Source organism: Charadrius vociferus, unplaced genomic scaffold (assembly GCF_000708025.1).
Source record: "Charadrius vociferus isolate BGI_N301 unplaced genomic scaffold, ASM70802v2 scaffold1284, whole genome shotgun sequence".
NCBI lineage: Eukaryota > Metazoa > Chordata > Aves > Charadriiformes > Charadriidae > Charadrius > Charadrius vociferus.
The window spans coordinates 357,649-375,353 of record NW_009648060.1 but is presented as its reverse complement, the minus strand read 5'-3'; the positions used below and the strand labels follow the sequence as shown (position 1 = coordinate 375,353).

The following is a 17,705-nucleotide window of genomic DNA, read 5'->3' as shown; positions in this document are numbered from 1 at the left end:
TGTCCTGTAACAAATACACTTAAGAGAGTTTGGATTGCTCAGGAAATAATGTTGAAAGCGTGGCTGATGGGCAGAGCGATAACGAGCGCAAGCCAGAGAGGCTTTGGAGCTCCCTGGCAAATCTTCTGTGTGTCAGATCCCCCAAAACCTAATGGGGGATCCGCTTAGGAGAGAACAGACCAAGCGGTAGAAAACGTGGTGGTTTTCTTTCTTGATGCACATCGGTTCTGTTGATTTCGTACCGTCATGTTATGCTGGGGTGTGGGAATGTTTCTGGTCACCCCAGCTGAACGCTGTCCCCGAAAACGGGGCGGGAGAAATGCTTTGAGCCATTGGGGTTTGCAGAGCGATGCTCGGAGTCCTGCCTCTGCCCGGTTCGTGTTGAGAGTCACTGGATCTTGGCTCTGAGATTTAAAACATAAAAATTACTTAGTGAGAGCAGTACTTCCTTTCCTTTTAAGGACAGGAAAGAGGAATTGAGTTTCCTCTGCCTTGGTCCTGTGTCAGCACTGGGAAGTGGCTGCACTGCTCTCTGCTGCGGCCGTCCGAGTTGATTTCCCGAACAAACAAAAAAATCCCATTTTCGTATTTGTCGCGATTTCCTTTGTGCAGAGAAGGCTTCTGTCGTGTCTGGGGTGTCAGCGGAGGGGTTATTCCCGTTGTAGATAAAAAGACACCGGAAAGGCAGAGACGCCGTCACAGGCTCTGCTCCTGGAGCTGCTGCGAGCCCGGTGGGATTCGTCAGTTCGCAGGCAGCAAGCGGCAGCGGTGAGACCAGGGCTTCGACTGTCCCAGCCTTGTGAAACGGGTCGTTGTTGGCAAAACCGCCTGGGGAAGCAGTTTTGGGTGGGAAAAGTTCGAGGAGGGTCCCGCGGCACGAACTGGGTTGTTGTTGGATGGGGTGTTTGGAAGCCCAAAAGTGTGGGACCAGCGGGCAGCTGCCTGTTTGGCAATTGCTGCCTGTACTTAACACCGCGAGAGGGTGTTCCTGGGACAACCGCCATGCTCTAAGGTGCGGAATTTAGTTTGAGGTGTTACGTGGAGCACAATAATGGCACGCTGTGCTTTGGGACCTGTGTTCTGCCATCTGCAGAGCCTCCCTCCCCGCTCCGGCCCCTAATGAGATTACAACCTAAGTACCGCGCCCGATTAGCCCCAGGTTTGGCAGAAGGATTTTCCAGCACCTAAATAGGGAGCAGGGATCTATTATTTCTCATCTGACACCTTTCAGGCTAGGAAGGCGGGCCGTGCGGTGGAGGAATTGCAAAACACACAAGCCCTTGTCCGAATCTGCGTTCCCAGTTTGGTTTTTGAGGAAGAACCAGCAACATTCGGTACCTTTTGGTGCCTTAGGTGTGGGACAGTCTGTGAGCCTAAGCGTGGCGTTTCGATTTGTCTAATGAAAGACGCTTTTTGATCGCCACGCCGTGTACGCTATGGGGAATAACGCCCTGCCCCTGCCATCGAAATTCCCCCGTGCCGACCCAGAGCTTCCTGCCAGGTTTCAGGAGCTCAGCAGAAGCGGAGAGCTTGTGCTTTCTTCCCCTGCCTTGCAAAAACAAAGCTCTTGGATCTGGGAATACAGCGGGAGTGTGCACGGATCCAGATGATAGATAACTGGGTGCTGAGCACCAGTTTGTTACTGGATGTGCCTGGTGTTTTCCAGCCTCCAGAGGGGCTGAGCTGGTGGAGTCAGTCTGAGTGTGTCTCACCTCGAACAAGCCCAGCTGGTTTATTTAGGTGCTTCCAAAAGTTTGTTTTCGAGCTCACTCCGGTTATGTGTATTAATTCCTGTGCAGTGGTTAACGTGGGCTCCTTTCCCTCGAACTCGAGGAGCCATCTGGTAGCGGGGAAGGGGAGATTGCAGCGATAGGTAATGGCCATGACGGTGGCGATGCCTTTCCCAGGAGAAGGGAAGAGTGTTCTCCTTCATCAGAAAACGGACCGTTGCGATCCCGCGGGTAATCGCAAGATGTTTCGCTTCGAGCAGCCAACGCGCCCTTCTCCACCTGCTTTATCTCTCAAAGCAGCTTGGGCTGGAAAGGAGATATGGGAGCGAAAAAAAGCCATAAGTGCAGCCGAGAAGGCGGGGGGCTGTGGACAGGAGCTGGGCTGGTGGTTAACCCTTCCTGGGGGGCGAAACCAGCTTCAGCCCTCGCAGCTTTATGAGTCGCATCAGCTGGGATTTTGGATGGTGGCGGCTCGTCCCAGGACACTGGTGGGATGTTGCCATTAATTTGGGGAGCGTCCAAGGGGCTGCAGCTACACTGAAGCATAAAGAAGAAGATATTTGCTTTCCTAAATGGACTTTAAAATAGACAATACCTATAACTGTCACTTCCCTAGGTGTAGCGAGTTGAACCTTGGGGTTTTCCAGCCTTTTCCCGCATGCTGGCAACTCCTCTGCCGGGTTGGTTTTTACCTCCCGGTTGGTTTTCATCTCCCAGCTGGAGCGGAGCCCTTGCCTGTGCCACGGCACCTGGGAAAGTAAAACCTCATCCCACCTTTTGCCACCCTGATTTCTTCCAGGTCACGACGGCTGTGCTCATAAATCAGGGAGGATTTTTGTTCTCGGCGCTTTTACCTGTGAGCCCAGCGTGGGGCTGAAGCAATATTGGTTGGGCTGAACTCATTAGCGGCAAGCTGGGAGTTGGCAGCTCTGATTTATGAAGTGAAGCGACGCCGACTGAATACGCAGGGGCTGGGAGGATTTTGTTTGTCGCATCTGACACCCGCAGCATCCCAACTCGGAGGTGACCTGGGAAAATGTGTCCGTCTCCTTTGAAAGGGGCGGCTTCCGGAGTCTGCCCTCGCACACGCTCGCAAAGTTCCCTCATGCCGTCAGTTTGTGGGGTTAAAATTGGTAAGAAACCAGTTGGATGTGTTTATTGCAGCTCCACAGTGGATGGTTTGGTTCATCCCAGGACCTCAGTGCGGCTGTCCCGGCTGGTTGGGGACCTGCCGGCTCTCGCCTGTGCTTCTCCACAAGGAGTTAAAAAAACCACCAAGCCATCGCGCATTTGTCACCAAAATCAATAGCGTTGTCGGCACCGCTTTGCAGTAATTACTTTTGCTGTCATGTCAGAGCTCATGTCTCCCCGGGTGGAGGTAAAGCCCTTTCCTGGGGGTGAGAGGAAAGGTGAAACATCCCCCCCAGGGATGCTGATTCCCGCAGAGCCGCAGCTTTGTGGCTGTACCTCTCTCGGCTCTGCTACAAGCGCTTAAAGTGCTTTTGGAGAAGAGGGGGGGACTTCTCATCCAGTGCCTTTTTGCGGAGCAGCTCACCCTACTGATGAGCAAACACTTGCTGTCTCCCGGTGTTTCACAGGCGGCTCTGCTGATAGATGGGGATCTTTTTCCCAAACAAATGCTGTCTGGCAGAGTCACAGAATCTCCTAGATTGGAAAAGACCTGTAAGATCATCCAGTCCAATCGTTAATCTCACACTGCCAACCCACCACTAACCCATGTCCCTGAGCACTGTATCTACACCACCCTTAAACATCTCCAGGGATGGGGACTCCACCACTGCCCTGGGTAACGCGTTCCCGTGCCTGATGACCCTTTCAGTAAAGAAATTCTTCCGAATATCCAGTCTAAACTTCCCTTGGCCCTGCTGCTGTTGAGGATTTGTGCAGAGGAAAGCCATCCTCAGCTCAGCTGCTCTCTGTCCTGCAAACCAGACGTCTCGGCCCTGCAGGGTGACGCCTGCCCGGCATGTCGGGTTTCTGCGCCGTGAGCATCAGCGGCTTCGCCGTCCGCAGGCGGCCCCGCACCCAGCCCTGCCGGCTGCATCCCTCAAAAAAACATTTCTCGGTCCACTTTCCCCTGGTTTCAAAACTCACTTGCTGCTCAGCCCAGGGAATTCTTTAAACCTTATCCCCCTCCCGGCTCTCTCCTTTTCCTGGCCTTGCTGAAATAAATAGTTGGATGCTGCTCCAACATATTTTCCAGTGTGGTGGTTCTTTCCTTTCCTTGCTCCACCCTCTTCGCTGCTGTCTTGTGTTTGGGAAAGACATTAAACCGGTCCAGGAGTAAGCAGCACTTTTTGGGGAGGTGGTTCCAGGCTGGCCGGTGCCTTTGGTTCACCGTCTGCCTCTGGGCACGTCAGAGCCGTGCAGTTGTTGCTGTTGTGAAAGCGGCAATCGTTTTGGGGGTGCAGGGAATGAGACTCCTCTATATCGTAGAGTTAAAAATATACTGGCTTGGATCCCCAAGCTGAGATTTGGGGAAAGAAGAGGACAAGGTCCCGGGCACAGGAGAGCAGGGACATGTCGTACGGCATCCAGGCTGACTGGGATCCCCGGCACGGCTGGGGCAGACCCAGCTCTGCAGAGCTTGTACTGGTTTCCATCCAGAATTGCTGTGGTGTGGGCAATGCTACTGGCCGGTGGTGGGCTTTGTGATCATGGGTGCTGTGGAGACACCACTTGATGCAAAGAGCAGCTCCCACCTGGGATTCTGCATGGCTCTGTCCTCTCCCTGTCAAGGCAGACGCGGGTTTTCGTCCTTGATGCGAACAGAAGAGGAAAGATGCTGCGGTTTTACTGCAAAATGAACTCTGTGCCATTGATGGGGACAGGACAGAGCTGAGCGACGCTGGTGGTGTGCTTTGCAGAAGACCCCTGATGCGTGTCAGCAGCTGGCAAAGCGTCCCCTTCTTATCCCTCTCATCCCTCCGCTCAGTCCCGCTCCAGCCATCTCTGGAGTTGAATTCCCACCTGAGCCGCAACCCTCTCAGAGACTGTAACCTTGTTTTGGGGACCGTTGGCAGGGAGGCTCCGGGTTTGGCGTGCCCCAGCTCTGCGCCTGTCCCGTGTTGGGATATCTCACCTACGCTGTGCTGGCAGCAGGTGCCTCTCCTGTGTTTTGGTCCCTGCCAGACTCGTCCGTCGGGGAGGCCGGGCTCAGTGCAGGGTTTCACGCCTGCAGCTGTTTTGGGGTGATCATCATCTGGATGTCCAGGGCTGCCCTGCATCGCTGGGAGGAGGAGTGATGCCCTGACGCAGGTGCTTCCCCCCCTGCACTCCTAAAGAGATTTGCTGCTCAATCTTCAGCATATCAATATAATAATTTTCCAGTAAAACAGCCGCCCGTCTCCCTAGAGCATCACCTCCGCAGGTGGGGTGACATTTGGTGCAGTGTCCTTGGCCGCTGGCCCCTCCGTGGTGCCTGGACCTACTGGGGTGCCTTATCCCCAGGGCTGGACCAGTGTTTGCTGCCCCAGTGTCCTTTCTTGGGCTCAGAGAGGAGGAAAAAGCCTAAGCTGGGCATCCCTGCCACTCCACGGGGTGGATTTGGGCACGTGGGGCTGAGTGGGGTGATGTGACGGAAAAGAAGTTGTCACCTGTGGCGCGGGGCTCGCTCCCCACCGCTGAGCAAACCCATGGGGTGGGAGATGGTGGCGCTGGTCCCCTTTTGGGAGTTCGCTGCTGGGAGGGGTGTCGGGGAGAGGACACGTGGCTGCACCCCTCGTGCACTGGGTATTCCTCCTCCTGGAGGCTTGGATTCGGAGCAGGGAGTTTGTGTTTTCTTTAGTGAGCTTCAGAAACCCTTTAAATGTTCTCCAATAAAAGAAAGGGCTTCAATGGTGTTTCTTTTGTTCCCTAGCGGCTTGAGTCCAGCAAATGACAGTGGAGCCAAAAAGAAGAAAAAGAAACCCAAACGGAAGAAAGAGAAAGGAGATCAGCCCGACCAGGCTCAGGACCAGTCGGCGAAGGTGACCAACCCCTTCCCAGAGTCGCAGCCCCATCCTGAACCTCTCCAATGTAGCTTAGGGCAAGGAAAGAGTCTCCCAGTTCTGGTTTTAGGCACTTGGCTGCTCAAAAAACGTAAGGTTTAGAGTAATTTCTCCACCTGGCTCCGTGCGTGGGAATTTCCGATGCTGCGGGAGGCGTTTGCGGAGCGCTCCAGGGTAAGCGCGGTCCTTGGTTGGATATCCCATCCAGTTCCAGCGCTGCGGTGAAAGGGTCAGACTGGCGCCTCCGAGTTATTCTTTCCAGACACCAGCTGCCTCCTCGCAGGCAGGGAACCGCCACGCTGCCACCTGCCAGCTTCCTCTGCTGCCCGCAGCCAGCACAAGGAACGCGTTCTCCTACTTCTTGGACAACATCTGATGTTGTTGTTTTTTGCTTGATTAACATAAGAACAGCAGCCGGGTCGCAGCAGGGTCTGTCTTACCCCTTTTGGCTTTACCCGACCCTGACTAGCAGCTGGTGCTTCGTGAAGGAGCATGAGACATGCAAAGTTTGTCCCTCCCAGCGCTGGCAGTCACCCCTCTTGTCCCCTCTGGTCCTGTGGCAGGGGACACACACACAGATCTGCACATCGACAGAGGCTGTTTTTATCCGATGCTGAGTTCCCATCCAAATATTTCTAATGTTTTGTCCTTCTGACCGTGCAGAGCATTAAACTGGGGCTTTGAGTGTTTCAAACTAACCTCACCGGGAATCGGGGAGGAGCTGGGGTTGTGAATTCAGCGCAGAGCTGCCCACCCTGCCAAGGTCTGCCTTGGGAGGAGGAGGAAGAGGAGGAGGAAAGTGTCCTTCATCTTGACTCGGCCTCTCCGCCTTGTCCTGCTCCGCGGTGCCCAGCGTCTCCTCTGGAAGCTGCAGTTTGCAGCTACGGATCTAGCTTCGATGGAGGGGGCTGAAGCAGTGAGAGAGAAAAGCCACCGCAGAAAGCCCGAACGCCGGGTGTGGGCTGAGCCCGGGTGTCTCTGCGTGGGTGTTAGCCAAGGTGGGGCAGGGCGGTTTGCTCTTGGGGCTCACAGCGCCCTCCTTAACCGAAGCTTAAAGCATTTTAAGGCACTTCATCCATCCCCTTCAACCCAGGAGTGCCTGGAAGCCAGGTCTAGGTGCGCGGCAGTTGTCTGGTGAAAGGGTTCATCCATCTCGTAGAGGGTTCCGAGAGGATCTAGGCTGGGAAGCGATTCTTCTCCCTGCTCTCCCCTTCCCGGCAGGGTCAGCCCCAGGTTCTCCTAATGAGGAGCTGAATTACAGACCTGGTGGCTCAGCTGACTCATTTTGTCTTTCCCCTCTCCTTTTCTGCCCTCAGATGAACTCTTTACCTGCTGAGAGGATCCAGGAGATTCAAAAAGCCATCGAGCTCTTCTCTGTAGGTCAGGGCCCTGCCAAAACCCTGGAGGAAGCCAGCAAGAGGAGCTACCAGTTCTGGGACACGCAGCCGGTGCCCAAGCTAGGTACGTACAGCCCCTCGCCGTTCCGTGCTCCCTGGGAGAAGCCTCGTGGTCCCCAGGCGGCTCAAAGAAGCCCAGAGAAGCTGGTCTCTGGCCAGCAAGCAAGTCCCTGGACGGCCCCTCACTGCTGTCCCATCTGGGCTTCAAAGGCATCAATGACACTTGTCCACTGGTCGGCATCATGGACTGAGTGGCCAGCCCTGCTGCTGGAGAGTTGTGCAGACGACTGGGGGCGTCAAGAGGGATGAGAAGCTGTTTCAGACATCCGATTCGATGCCTCCTGCATTTGGGCATCCCTAAATCTCAGTCTTTAGCTCTTGAATTGGGTCTCCTCAGCCCTCTGTGGCCAAGTTCCACGCGGGGTGTTGCCAGCCTTTCACTTGCCAAGTCCCAGGGGACACGGAGCTAACCCGCTCCCCTCTTTCTCGGGGTTGAAGCTTCCCAGCAAGGGGTCCTTGGTGGGGAAGGTAACTTGGGGTGAGACGGGTCCAGCCAGTGATGGGAGCCTCTCGGGGAAGCAGGTCCACGTGCTGAGCAGCCCCATCGTTGCTTGGCTGGGCTCGCATCAGCCTCTGGCACGGGCAGGCGTTGGGGCTGAGCCGGGAGAGGGGAGGCACAAAACTCACGAGCACCTGCACCCCCAAACTGCTGTGCCCATCTGAAGATGGGGAATCCTATCTCTTTGTCCCCTCTGTGTGCCCAGGTGGGCAACAAGGCCAACAGCATCCTGGCCTGTATCAGGAACAGTGTGGTGAGCAGCACTGGGGAAGTGATCATCCCCCTGTACTCGGCCCTGGTGAGGCCCCACCTCGAGTGCTGTGTTCAGTTTTGGGCCCCTCAGGACAAGAAGGACATAGAGGTGTTGGAGTGTGTCCAGAGAAGGGCAACGGAGCTGTGAGGGGTCTGGAGCACACGTCTGGTGAGGAGCGGCTGAGGGCCCTGGGGGTGTTGAGGCTGGAGAAGAGGAGCTGAGGGGAGACCTTCTCGCTCTCTACAGCTCCCTGACAGGAGGGGGTAGCGAGGGGGGGGCTGAGCTCTTCTCCCTGGTGACAAGTGATAGGATGAGAGGAAATGGGTTCAAGCTATGTCAGGTGAGGTTTAGATTGGATATTAGGAAAAAAATTTTCACGGAATTGGTTATGAAACATTGGAATGTTTAATACATCCCCTCCAGGGATTCGCCGTCCCTGGAGGTGTTTAGAAAAAGGGCCGACGTGGTACCTGGGGACATGGTTTAGAAGTGGTTTTGTCAGGGTAGGGTAATGGTTGGACTTGATGATCTGTAAAAGGTTTGACATGATCTTAAGGGTCCCTTCCAACCTCAACAATTCTATGATTCTGTGATTCTCCCGACAAAGAGCCCGTCTGTGCTTCCCAGCTCTAGTCCTTGCTCCCGCCCTTTCTCCACTTTGCTCTTGACACTGTCGATCTGCGTCAAAAGCGATCTGCTGTCGGTAACGAGGCGTTCCTCAGCGTGGCCGGAGCGTTTGGCAGCTGAGCAGGTCTGAAAGGAAGAGGGGCGCGCTGCCGCAGAGCTGCATGGCTGGAAGGCGTTCGTTCCCAAGCTTATTGGAGCAAACTCGCAGCGCGCCCGGGGTGCCCGGCATTGCTTCGCTTAGTCTCTCCACCCCTGCATCGCCCAGCAAAATCCACGCAGAGCTCAGGAGAACTGGAGAATGAGTCCAACCCATAGTTTCTAAATTTACCCAAAGCTTATCATGGCTTCAAATTGGCTACTGTTCGGTAATTTCCTTCCTGGGGTTGTGTCCGACCCCTCTTGCTGCAAACACCGTGTTTGATTCCCTTTTCGTGTTGTCAGCACCGGTCTGAGGCTTTCTTTGGCCTCAAAGACTGTTTGCTGGGAGAGATGGTCTCAGCTTTGTGCTGGGAAGATCATAGCGAGATGGCACGGGGTTCTGTGAGCCAGCAAAGCCTCATCTGGCGTTTGCCTTTTTTCCCTGAGGATCCTGGACACGGCAAACATCATTTCTGCTTTGGTAAACCCCGGAGGAAGGGTGGAAGGTATCTTCTGGGGAAGGAGAGGCACAAACCAGCCCGCAACCAAATTGTTGGCTGCCGGCCACTCGCTGGGTCCCAGCGTCTCTCGTGGTCCTCGCACAGGAGCACGCTCTGGCCCACAGCGTTACGTACATGAGGCTGTTTAGGGTCAGGTAACAAAAGTGCTGTGGGATTTTGGGGGCTGGATTTAAGAACAGTTCAGCATCTGCTCAAAAGAGAGAGGACGGCCAGGGGTGAGCGTTTCTGGAAGCCGCCCTGGGTGGGTGTGATGGGGGCAGTTCTTGCTCTGGGCTTTTCTTCACCTCCCCATTGCCTGGAAACCTTTTCAATCCCTTTTTAAGGGAATTCCTAATTAGTCCGGCTTGCTTCTCTTGGCAGCGCTCAAGTGATGCCGCTGTGTTGACATCCCCGAGAAAGCCAGTGCTTGAACCAACATCTCTTGGCTGAATCGGGGGCTTTAGGAATTAGTGTTTTTTCAACAAAAGTTGTCTTGTTCGCTGCAGCTCTTCTTTAAGCACGGTGGGAAGGAAACCCGGACGCTTGCCAAATGGCAGGGACCAGAGCTGGCAGGGAGAGCGCCGCTATCCGATGGAGCGGCTCTTGGGAAAATGCTGGCTGGCGTTGGGGCTGTGGGGATGGGGAAGGATAAGGCATCGCGTGTGGACCTGGAGGACATAGCTCTGAAGCTCTGATCAGTTTGGTCGCCTCCTCTCCGCTGCCCGATCGACTCTACCGTTTCCCCTGAAAGAGCAGTTTTGGTTCTCTGCCCCTGTGTCGCATTGAACGCATGGCACGTCCCAAACCGGGTGGGTGAAATGAGGATCCCTGGCTGCCCGCACCGGGGACTTGGGGTGGGAGATCACGCTGGGGAAGTGGGGGCACCTTGGTCACCAGATCGAAGTGTCGGGGAGACTTAGCCTCAAACAGCAGAGAGCATCTTCATGGCTCCCTGCTCTCTCTTACAGGAGAAGTGGTGAACACCCACGGTCCCGTTGAGCCAGACAAAGACAATATCCGTCAGGAGCCATACACTTTGCCTCAGGGCTTCACCTGGGACGCCCTGGACCTTGGGGACAGAGGTGTGGTGAGTACAGGCAGCTGGGCACATGTGTGGGAGGGTGTCTCCATTGCACGGTTGGCAGTTCTCTGCTTGGACTGCCAAAGATGGTTTTGGGGATGGGAATATGTCTCTCGCCACACCAAGCAACTCTCCAGCTCAGTGGTCACGCCATCTCCTTGGAGTTAGATGGGTCTGACTTCCCCCACTGCGCACTTACCTCTCACCCATCCCCTGTTGGCCTGATTTCTTCATGGGCATGAACGGGGGCTTCTCCACGTGCTCTTTAAGCATAAGAATGCCTGAAGCCAGGAGTTTTCCCTTAGGAACACCCTCCAGACTGTGATCAACCTCCCTGGGAGATGACCTGAGGGTGGTAGGACTTATCTCCGTGTCCTGCTGCTTACCCTGCTCCGCAGTGGCACCAGTTCAGGAGCCCGGCGCCAGCAGCGCGGAGCAGGGAGATGTGCGGTAGGAGGGACATGGTTGCACACTTCTCCTGTTGTTGTGGCTGCACAAAAAGTGTTGAGGGTCCAGTCTGAGGGCAGCTGGGGCGTGTGATGGCTGGATAACTCTTTTGACCTTCTTGGTCTCTCCTGCTTCAGCTGAAAGAGCTGTACACGCTCCTGAACGAGAACTATGTGGAGGACGATGACAACATGTTCCGGTTCGATTACTCTCCCGAGTTCCTGCTGTGGTGAGTGGCACCGTGACTGCGGAGCAGAGGGTGTTGGATGTTGGCAAGCCTGATGCTGGTGACAGTGCTGCAGCTGCCTTTGCTTATCCCGTCTCACTTCTTTCCGAAATCTCTCTTCCCCATCTGTCACCGTACGCGTGTGCCATGTCCCAGGTACAGTCCGAGAGGGGTTTCTCTCCCAGCCCTGCCTGCCTCTGGCTTCTTCGAGATATGGGAGCCTAAAACCGGATGATTTTCCTCTCTGGTTTCATCCCTCAAGTGTTTGTAAAAATCTTGGTAGCTGAGGAGCTTCCCAGTGCCCCGGAGTGGGGTGAAGGTGGCGGCCAAGTAACGTTGCCAGGAATAACACTTGGAGACCTGTTGCAGCAGAGCTGCTGTTTCCTCAGGGCATTTGTGAATCGAGGAACATGACTTTCCTCCTGTGTCACTAGGAAGAACTTGCCTTGACCATGGAGGGCAGGAATTGCCCTGGATCCCGGTGGTCCTGCCTTGTCACATCACTCTCACCCTCTCATCCTCCCGCCTGCAAACCCCCTGGCGGTGGCGCGGGGTTGGAGCGGGACACGAGGCGTCCCAGGGCTGCATGGGGAGGCGGGAGGCAGGAGCAGGTACACAGGGGACCTTTGACGGGACGTGACTTCTGAAATGTGTCTCCTCTCCAGGGCGCTGCGTCCTCCAGGCTGGTTGCCCCAGTGGCACTGTGGAGTCAGGGTTGTCTCCAGCAAAAAACTGGTTGGATTTATCAGTGCGATTCCAGCCACTATCCACATCTATGACACGTGAGTGCTGCTCGGCTGCTTTGCTCACCCTGCCCCGCGATGGCACGTGGCGCGTCAGAGGAGGTCTGACTAAATTGTCCTCCCTGACCGACTGAGGCAGACCTATGCCGTTGAGCCGTGGAGATGCTTTGCTCCTCGGAGGAGAGGGTGGGAGATATTTAAGGTGGGCGCTGAAGTTCTCTGCCAGGTCATCTTGTAGGTAGCAGCTGTTAAAGCTGTTTTCCTCAACGAGTTAGGTCAGCTTAGAGCTCTGTCTTACAGAAATCCTCCAGAGCTGGATGGAGAGCATTTTCCCTGGGAAAATCTTGGGTAACAGCTTAAAGGAGAGTTCTCCAAACCCAGCCCTTGCCCCTTGGCCTTCCCCAGGGGTTGACTCCTCTTTCTTTTGAAGGGGCTGGAGGTAAATTGCCCAGGGCGTTGGACCGATCCTCCCAGGTCAGGACAGTCGGATCTCATGCTCTGCATTGTTTCTTTCCAAAGAGAGAAGAAGATGGTAGAGATAAACTTCCTGTGTGTCCACAAAAAATTGCGATCGAAACGGGTGGCTCCAGTTCTGATCCGCGAGATCACGCGGCGGGTTCATCTGGAGGGGATCTTTCAGGCTGTTTACACTGCGGGAGTGGTGCTGCCAAAGCCTGTGGGGACTTGCAGGTGAGTGTCGATGGTTCTCCAAAGAGATTTTGGTCTGCAGACATTCCCTTGCCAGGATCACCTGTGTGGCGTGTGTGGGGTTCCCCGGGACAGGAGAGATCAGTTCCAGCCCAGATTTCTCCTCCCCACACTTTCCTTCCAGGATTAAGTCCAGTAGCTTTGCTTAAGCTGCTCATGTATCACAAGACAGGAGACTTTCTGCAGCACAAGCGCTTCAGGCCGCCCTTTTTTTTTCCTCTGTGTGAGCTGCTGGCCTCTTCACGAGCCGGCGTGGTGTTCTCGCTTGCCCTCTCATGGCAGCTACGAGAACCTTGTGCCCATGCGGCCGTCCCGCTGGCCAAGAACAAGTCTCCCACCGCGAGTGTGTTTCTGCAGGTACTGGCACCGGTCCCTGAATCCTCGGAAGCTCATCGAGGTCAAATTTTCCCACCTGAGCAGGAACATGACTATGCAACGTACCATGAAGCTTTACCGGTTGCCCGAGGTGGGTGCCAGCCGGGGCTGTGAGCTCACGAATTGCTCCTCGCTGAGCAAGGGGTGAGGCTGGGAACTGGAGACACAAACATCTTGACCGAGGTCGAGTCCTCTGCCTGGAGAAACTGGGGTTTCTTTCATGTAGTAAATGACTCCGTCAAGCCATTGCGCTTTATTTAATCTTTATTTATTTTTGCCTGGGTACCTGCATTTTAAGGGCAAATTCTTGCAGCTAGAGGACCCCGTGAGCTTTTGTTTCATGGTGAGTCATACCCTGTCCTCCTGGTAAAACAAGAACACAGATATGACAGCCTTCATCTGTCCAAACACAGCCTCGGAGTGACCTTGAATTGGGTTAGTCCCTCATTCTTCAGTCAAACTGATCAGTTCTGTCACTGCAGTTGTCCTGCTGGGGAACTTCCCCAGCTGGATATGGGAGAAGAAACACAAACAAAGCATTAAAATTGCCACCACCTTCCCCGACCTTGTTGGCTTCCTTCTGTCGGTGAGAGCTGCTCGTTTCGGTTAGAGAGCACTGTTTTAGTGCTGGGCAGCACATGGCTCCTGTCTTCTGCCTCCTGCCTCAGCAAAGGCACCAGCTGCTCGTCTGTGGCTACCGATTTTGGCGCAGAACCCCAAACCCCGAAGCAGTCCGTGCTGCGTGATCTGGGCTTTGCCGAGCGACCCCCAACCCTAGATTAGAAATCAAGTCTGACTGGAAATAACGTCAAGTGGTTCCTTGAGGTTCCTTGTGGTGCTCGGGGCACGTCTCCAGCCCATCCCCACCGCGCGTGGGAGCAGAGACCCGGAGGGAAGCAGATACCTTGTGTCGTTAGCGGGTAGGAGGCCACTTCCAGCACGACTTGACCTGGCACGTGGGGCTTTGGGACCTGCTGTGCTTCTCAGCGGTTCTTTGTCATCGGTGTCACGGCCGATCGCGTCCATCCTTACGCCAGGCAAGCGGGGCTGGGAGGGAGAGTGCTGGATTGTGGGGTTGAAAATGGGCCGATCTGAGCAGTGAGCGTCTCCGTGCCGCTTGTCGGAGTGCCCTTGGGTGATAAAAGCCACCGTGGCAGCAACGCAAATGATTTGTCCCGCTTTCTGTAGACTCCCAAGACTCCTGGCTTGCGGCCAATGGAGCACAGAGATATCTCCGCAGTGCACAAGCTCTTGACCGAGTACCTGAAGCAGTTCAACCTGACGCCCGTCATGAGCCGAGAGGAGGTGGAGCACTGGTTCTTACCTCAGGAGAACATCATCGACACCTTTGTGGTTGAGGTGAGGGGGCAGGAGCGAGACGAGGGGGTGTTTTCTTGGGCTTCTGTCTCCACTGGAAGAGTGTGCGACGAGCTGCGGGCGCGATCGGGCGGGTTTCTGCCCCAGGCAGTGAGATGCTCTTCCAGGGTGGGAGGTTTGAGCTGTGGGAGGATGGTGCCTCCATCCTGGGCTGCCCCAAGTCTCCTCAGAGGGAGCCCACACACTATTCAGACTGGCAAAGCCCCTCTAAGGCTCCAGACGGGTTCTATCCTGGCTCTGACATGTTGCGGTGTCACTTCTGGCTTCCAGAGCACCCCAGGGGAGGTGACAGACTTCCTGAGCTTCTACACGCTGCCCTCCACCATCATGAACCATCCGACTCACAAGAGCCTGAAAGCTGCTTACTCCTTCTACAATGTTCACACCAAGACGCCTCTCATCGACCTCATGGGTGATGCTCTCATACTCGCCAAGTCGGTGAGTGCTGACAGGGGCCGAGGCGGCACCGCCGGGCAGCTCGCCGCTTGCCTGGCCGCCCTTGGGTTTACGGGGAGGGCTGGCCATGGGGCAGGGCTTGTACCCAGCGCCGTATAAATCCAAATCCTAAAGGATCTGCCACCCGCGGGAGGGACGCAGGGGTAGGCTGAACCTTCTGGCTAGCGTTGAGCTGAGCTCAGGGTGTCTACTCGTTTCTTACAGCGAACTATATTGCCCTGTGTCCGTAGCACGTGGACTGAGGGTGGGTATGCCGCTGCCAAGTTCTTCCCCATCGGCCTCACTCCCTTCTTCTGGGGGTGCACAGCTGGGCGGGAGGGGGGGCAGGCAGCTCACGGGTGGGATGAACTCGGCACGTAAGCAGGAGGAGCTCATGGCTTCGTGTCTTGCCCCTGCAGAAAGGATTCGACGTCTTCAATGCACTGGATCTCATGGAAAACAAAACCTTCCTGGAGAAGCTGAAGTTTGGGATTGGGGATGGCAACCTGCAGTATTACCTGTACAATTGGAAGTGTCCCAGCATGGCACCAGAGAAGGTCAGTGCCTTGGGGTGGTGGGGTCCTCCAGCCTACGGGAAGCGGTCTTGTCCCCGTAGCTCGGGGAGACGAGTGTGCCGTCACACACGCCGCGGCGTTCCCAGGCCAGCGGGACACACCGTAATGGGTGAAGGCAGCGACGGCTCCTCTGTGCTCTTCCCGCTGTGCCCGCACGGAGGGTGTCGCTGGGGAAAAGCGCTCGCCACTTGTCTCCCCGGGCTCATTTTACTCTTGGACTAGTGCAGGTTCAGAGTCCTTAACCTCACGCACATCCGCATGGACGACCTCTTGCCTCTGTGGAAGGAGGGCCGGGTACAGAGAGGAGACGGGCTGAGGGCTGCAGGGTGACAGATGGGACACCGGTGTGGACAGTCTTAGTGTGATCTTGACACAGGTAGTCTTGGGATCTTGACGGTCTTGGGATCTTGACGCAGGTACGGACAGTCACTTGTCCCTGCCTGGGAGGTGTTTGCTGTACCCTGTGAGCCCGCACAGGACCCGGGTGTCACCGCACAGCCCGTGCGTCAGTCTGTCGTGGTGGGGTGAGACAAACAAGAGCCCCTCTAGAGAGAACAGGAGCGTGAGAGCCATTGGGTCGCTGTTGAGCAGCACCCGGTGACGACGGGGAGCTCTGCCAGCGCGGTGACTCGTAGCATGTGCTGAGGGGCTGAGCCACAGGGTCTCAGGGCTGTCACCATGTCCCCATGGCCACCAGCTCACTCCCCACCCAGTGGGTCTGAGCACTTAGTAGATAGTAAATTGTCCATGAGGCAGCAGTGTGCCCTTGTTGCCAAAAAGGCCAATGGAATCCTGGGCTGCATAGGGAAGAGGGTGACCAGTAGGTCGAGGGAGGTCATTCTCCCCCTCTACTCGGCACTGGTGAGGCCACAACTGGAATACTGTGTCCAGTTTTGGGCTCCCCAGTTCAAGAGGGACAGGGAACTGCTGGAGAGAGTCCAGCGTAGGGTAACCAAGATGATGGAGGGATTGGAGCATCTCCCGTATGAGGAAAGGCTGAGAGCGCTGCGACTCTCCAGCCTGGAGAAGAGAAGGCTGAGGGGAGACCTTATTGTGGCGTACAAGTCCCTAAAGGGTGGGTTGAAGGAGGATGGAGCCACACTCTTCTCGGTGGTTCCCAGTGACAGGACGAGGGGCGATGGGCACAAGTTGGAACAGAGGAAGTTCCGTTCCAACACACGGAAGAACTTCTTTACGGTTGGGGTGACAGAGCACTGCCCAGGCTGCCCAGGGGGTGGGGGAGTCCCCTTCTCTGGAGATGTTCAGGACCCGCCGGGATGCAGTCCTGAGCGATGTGCTCTGGGCAGTCCTGCTTTAGCGGGGGAGTGGGACTGGGCGATCTCTAGAGGGCCCTTCCGACTCTGAAAATTCTGTGATTCTGTGACTTGCGGCTGCGCCTGTAGACAGCCCGTCCCTGCCCTGGGCCGTTTTTAGGGAGCACCTGGTTGCTACCGTGTCTCCACCCTGAAGATGTGGTTTAGCATCCCTCTGCTCCGCAGCCGCCTTGGAGAAGACGGTGCCTGAGAAGCAGCAGCCGCTTGGCTGCGCAGCGCTGCAGCCTGCCCGTGCTACGTTGCGACAGCTAATTAATACCTTAGCGGCACTAACGGGGCTTTGGGTCCCCGTCGCAGAGCGTGTGAAGCCAAGTCTCTGGGGGCACAAGCCCACATGCCTGAAACCAGCCTTGCTGTGCCACTGAGCCTTTCAAAAAGCTCCAGGAGGTTGCTGGGAGGTTTAAGCAATCTCGCTGGGAGAACTGGTGGGTCGGAGAGCCTGGTGCTGGGAGCTGCTCTCTGGCCGTACCCTGCGGTGGGACCGCCCGTGGTCGCAGCCTGGTACGAGCCACCAGCGTGTCATGTCCCACAGCGGCCAGGAGCTCCCAGCAGTGCCGGCTGCCTGCAGAGGGGCCTGTCCCAGTACCAGGCTCTCGGGAAGCAGCTTCTCCCAAATCTCTTGTTATTTAGCTTAGAAGCAACCTTGGTTCATAAATTGAGGCTGTCTTGCAGACTGACAAAGTGGGGCTTGTCACACCCCAAACACCGGTCACCACCCCGGATCGGAGCTGGGCAGGGTCCGTGCGCCCGTTTGGGCTCTCTCTGCTCTCAAATATCCCAAAGCCGGTGGGGAAACCCGCACGGACAACTCTGAGCCTTCCTGGCCGGCGTGACGAGGGCTTGTGAGCTGCGTCCGCTCAGAGCCGCGTCTGGGGCAGAGGACGCTGCGCTCAGACACATCCTGACCTGCCGTCTCCATTGGCTCCCGCAGGTCGGACTGGTGTTGCAGTAAGCGAGCCCTTGCCAGGAGAGCCGGGCCCGGCGGAGCTGCTGCCCTCGTCCTTTCTGCCGAAGCCGGACCCGCACCGGGAGAGGTGGAACCGAACCAGCCGCGCAGCCACGCGCCGCCTGGATTCACCGACCGCATCCCGCAGCGCCGGCCGCCGCTCCCCCGCTGGCGTCAGCGGGCTCCTTTGGTTTGATTTAATTGCATCCTCGTAAAGACGTGATCAAGGGAATGTAACTGCTGA

General features: G+C 56.2%; 1 protein-coding gene across 1 annotated transcript; it reads left to right on the top strand.

The window, feature by feature from the left end:
• The first annotated feature begins 5,587 nt into the window (after window positions 1–5,587).
• NMT1 (N-myristoyltransferase 1) lies at window positions 5,588–17,467 on the top strand. The gene is made up of 11 exons (XM_009883718.1): window positions 5,588–5,719; window positions 7,057–7,201; window positions 10,183–10,301; window positions 10,880–10,971; window positions 11,634–11,750; window positions 12,231–12,401; window positions 12,777–12,885; window positions 13,983–14,153; window positions 14,442–14,609; window positions 15,026–15,163; window positions 17,447–17,467. The coding sequence occupies exons 1-11, from the start codon at window positions 5,588–5,590 to the stop codon at window positions 17,465–17,467; spliced, it is 1,383 nt and encodes a 460-aa protein (XP_009882020.1).
• The last annotated feature ends 238 nt before the right edge of the window (window positions 17,468–17,705 follow it).

What these genes read in the sequence shown, in the direction of transcription:
- NMT1 (XM_009883718.1), top strand. Translation starts at nt 5,588, where the DNA reads ATGGTGTTTCTTTTGTTCCCTAGCGGCTTGAGTCCAGCAAATGACAGT. An exon ending in ACTATCCACATCTATGACAC is followed by an intron (nt 11,751 to 12,230) that starts GTGAGTGCTGCT and finishes TTCTTTCCAAAG; the next exon opens with AGAGAAGAAGATGGTAGAGA. An exon ending in AAGCCTGTGGGGACTTGCAG is followed by an intron (nt 12,402 to 12,776) that starts GTGAGTGTCGAT and finishes GTGTTTCTGCAG; the next exon opens with GTACTGGCACCGGTCCCTGA.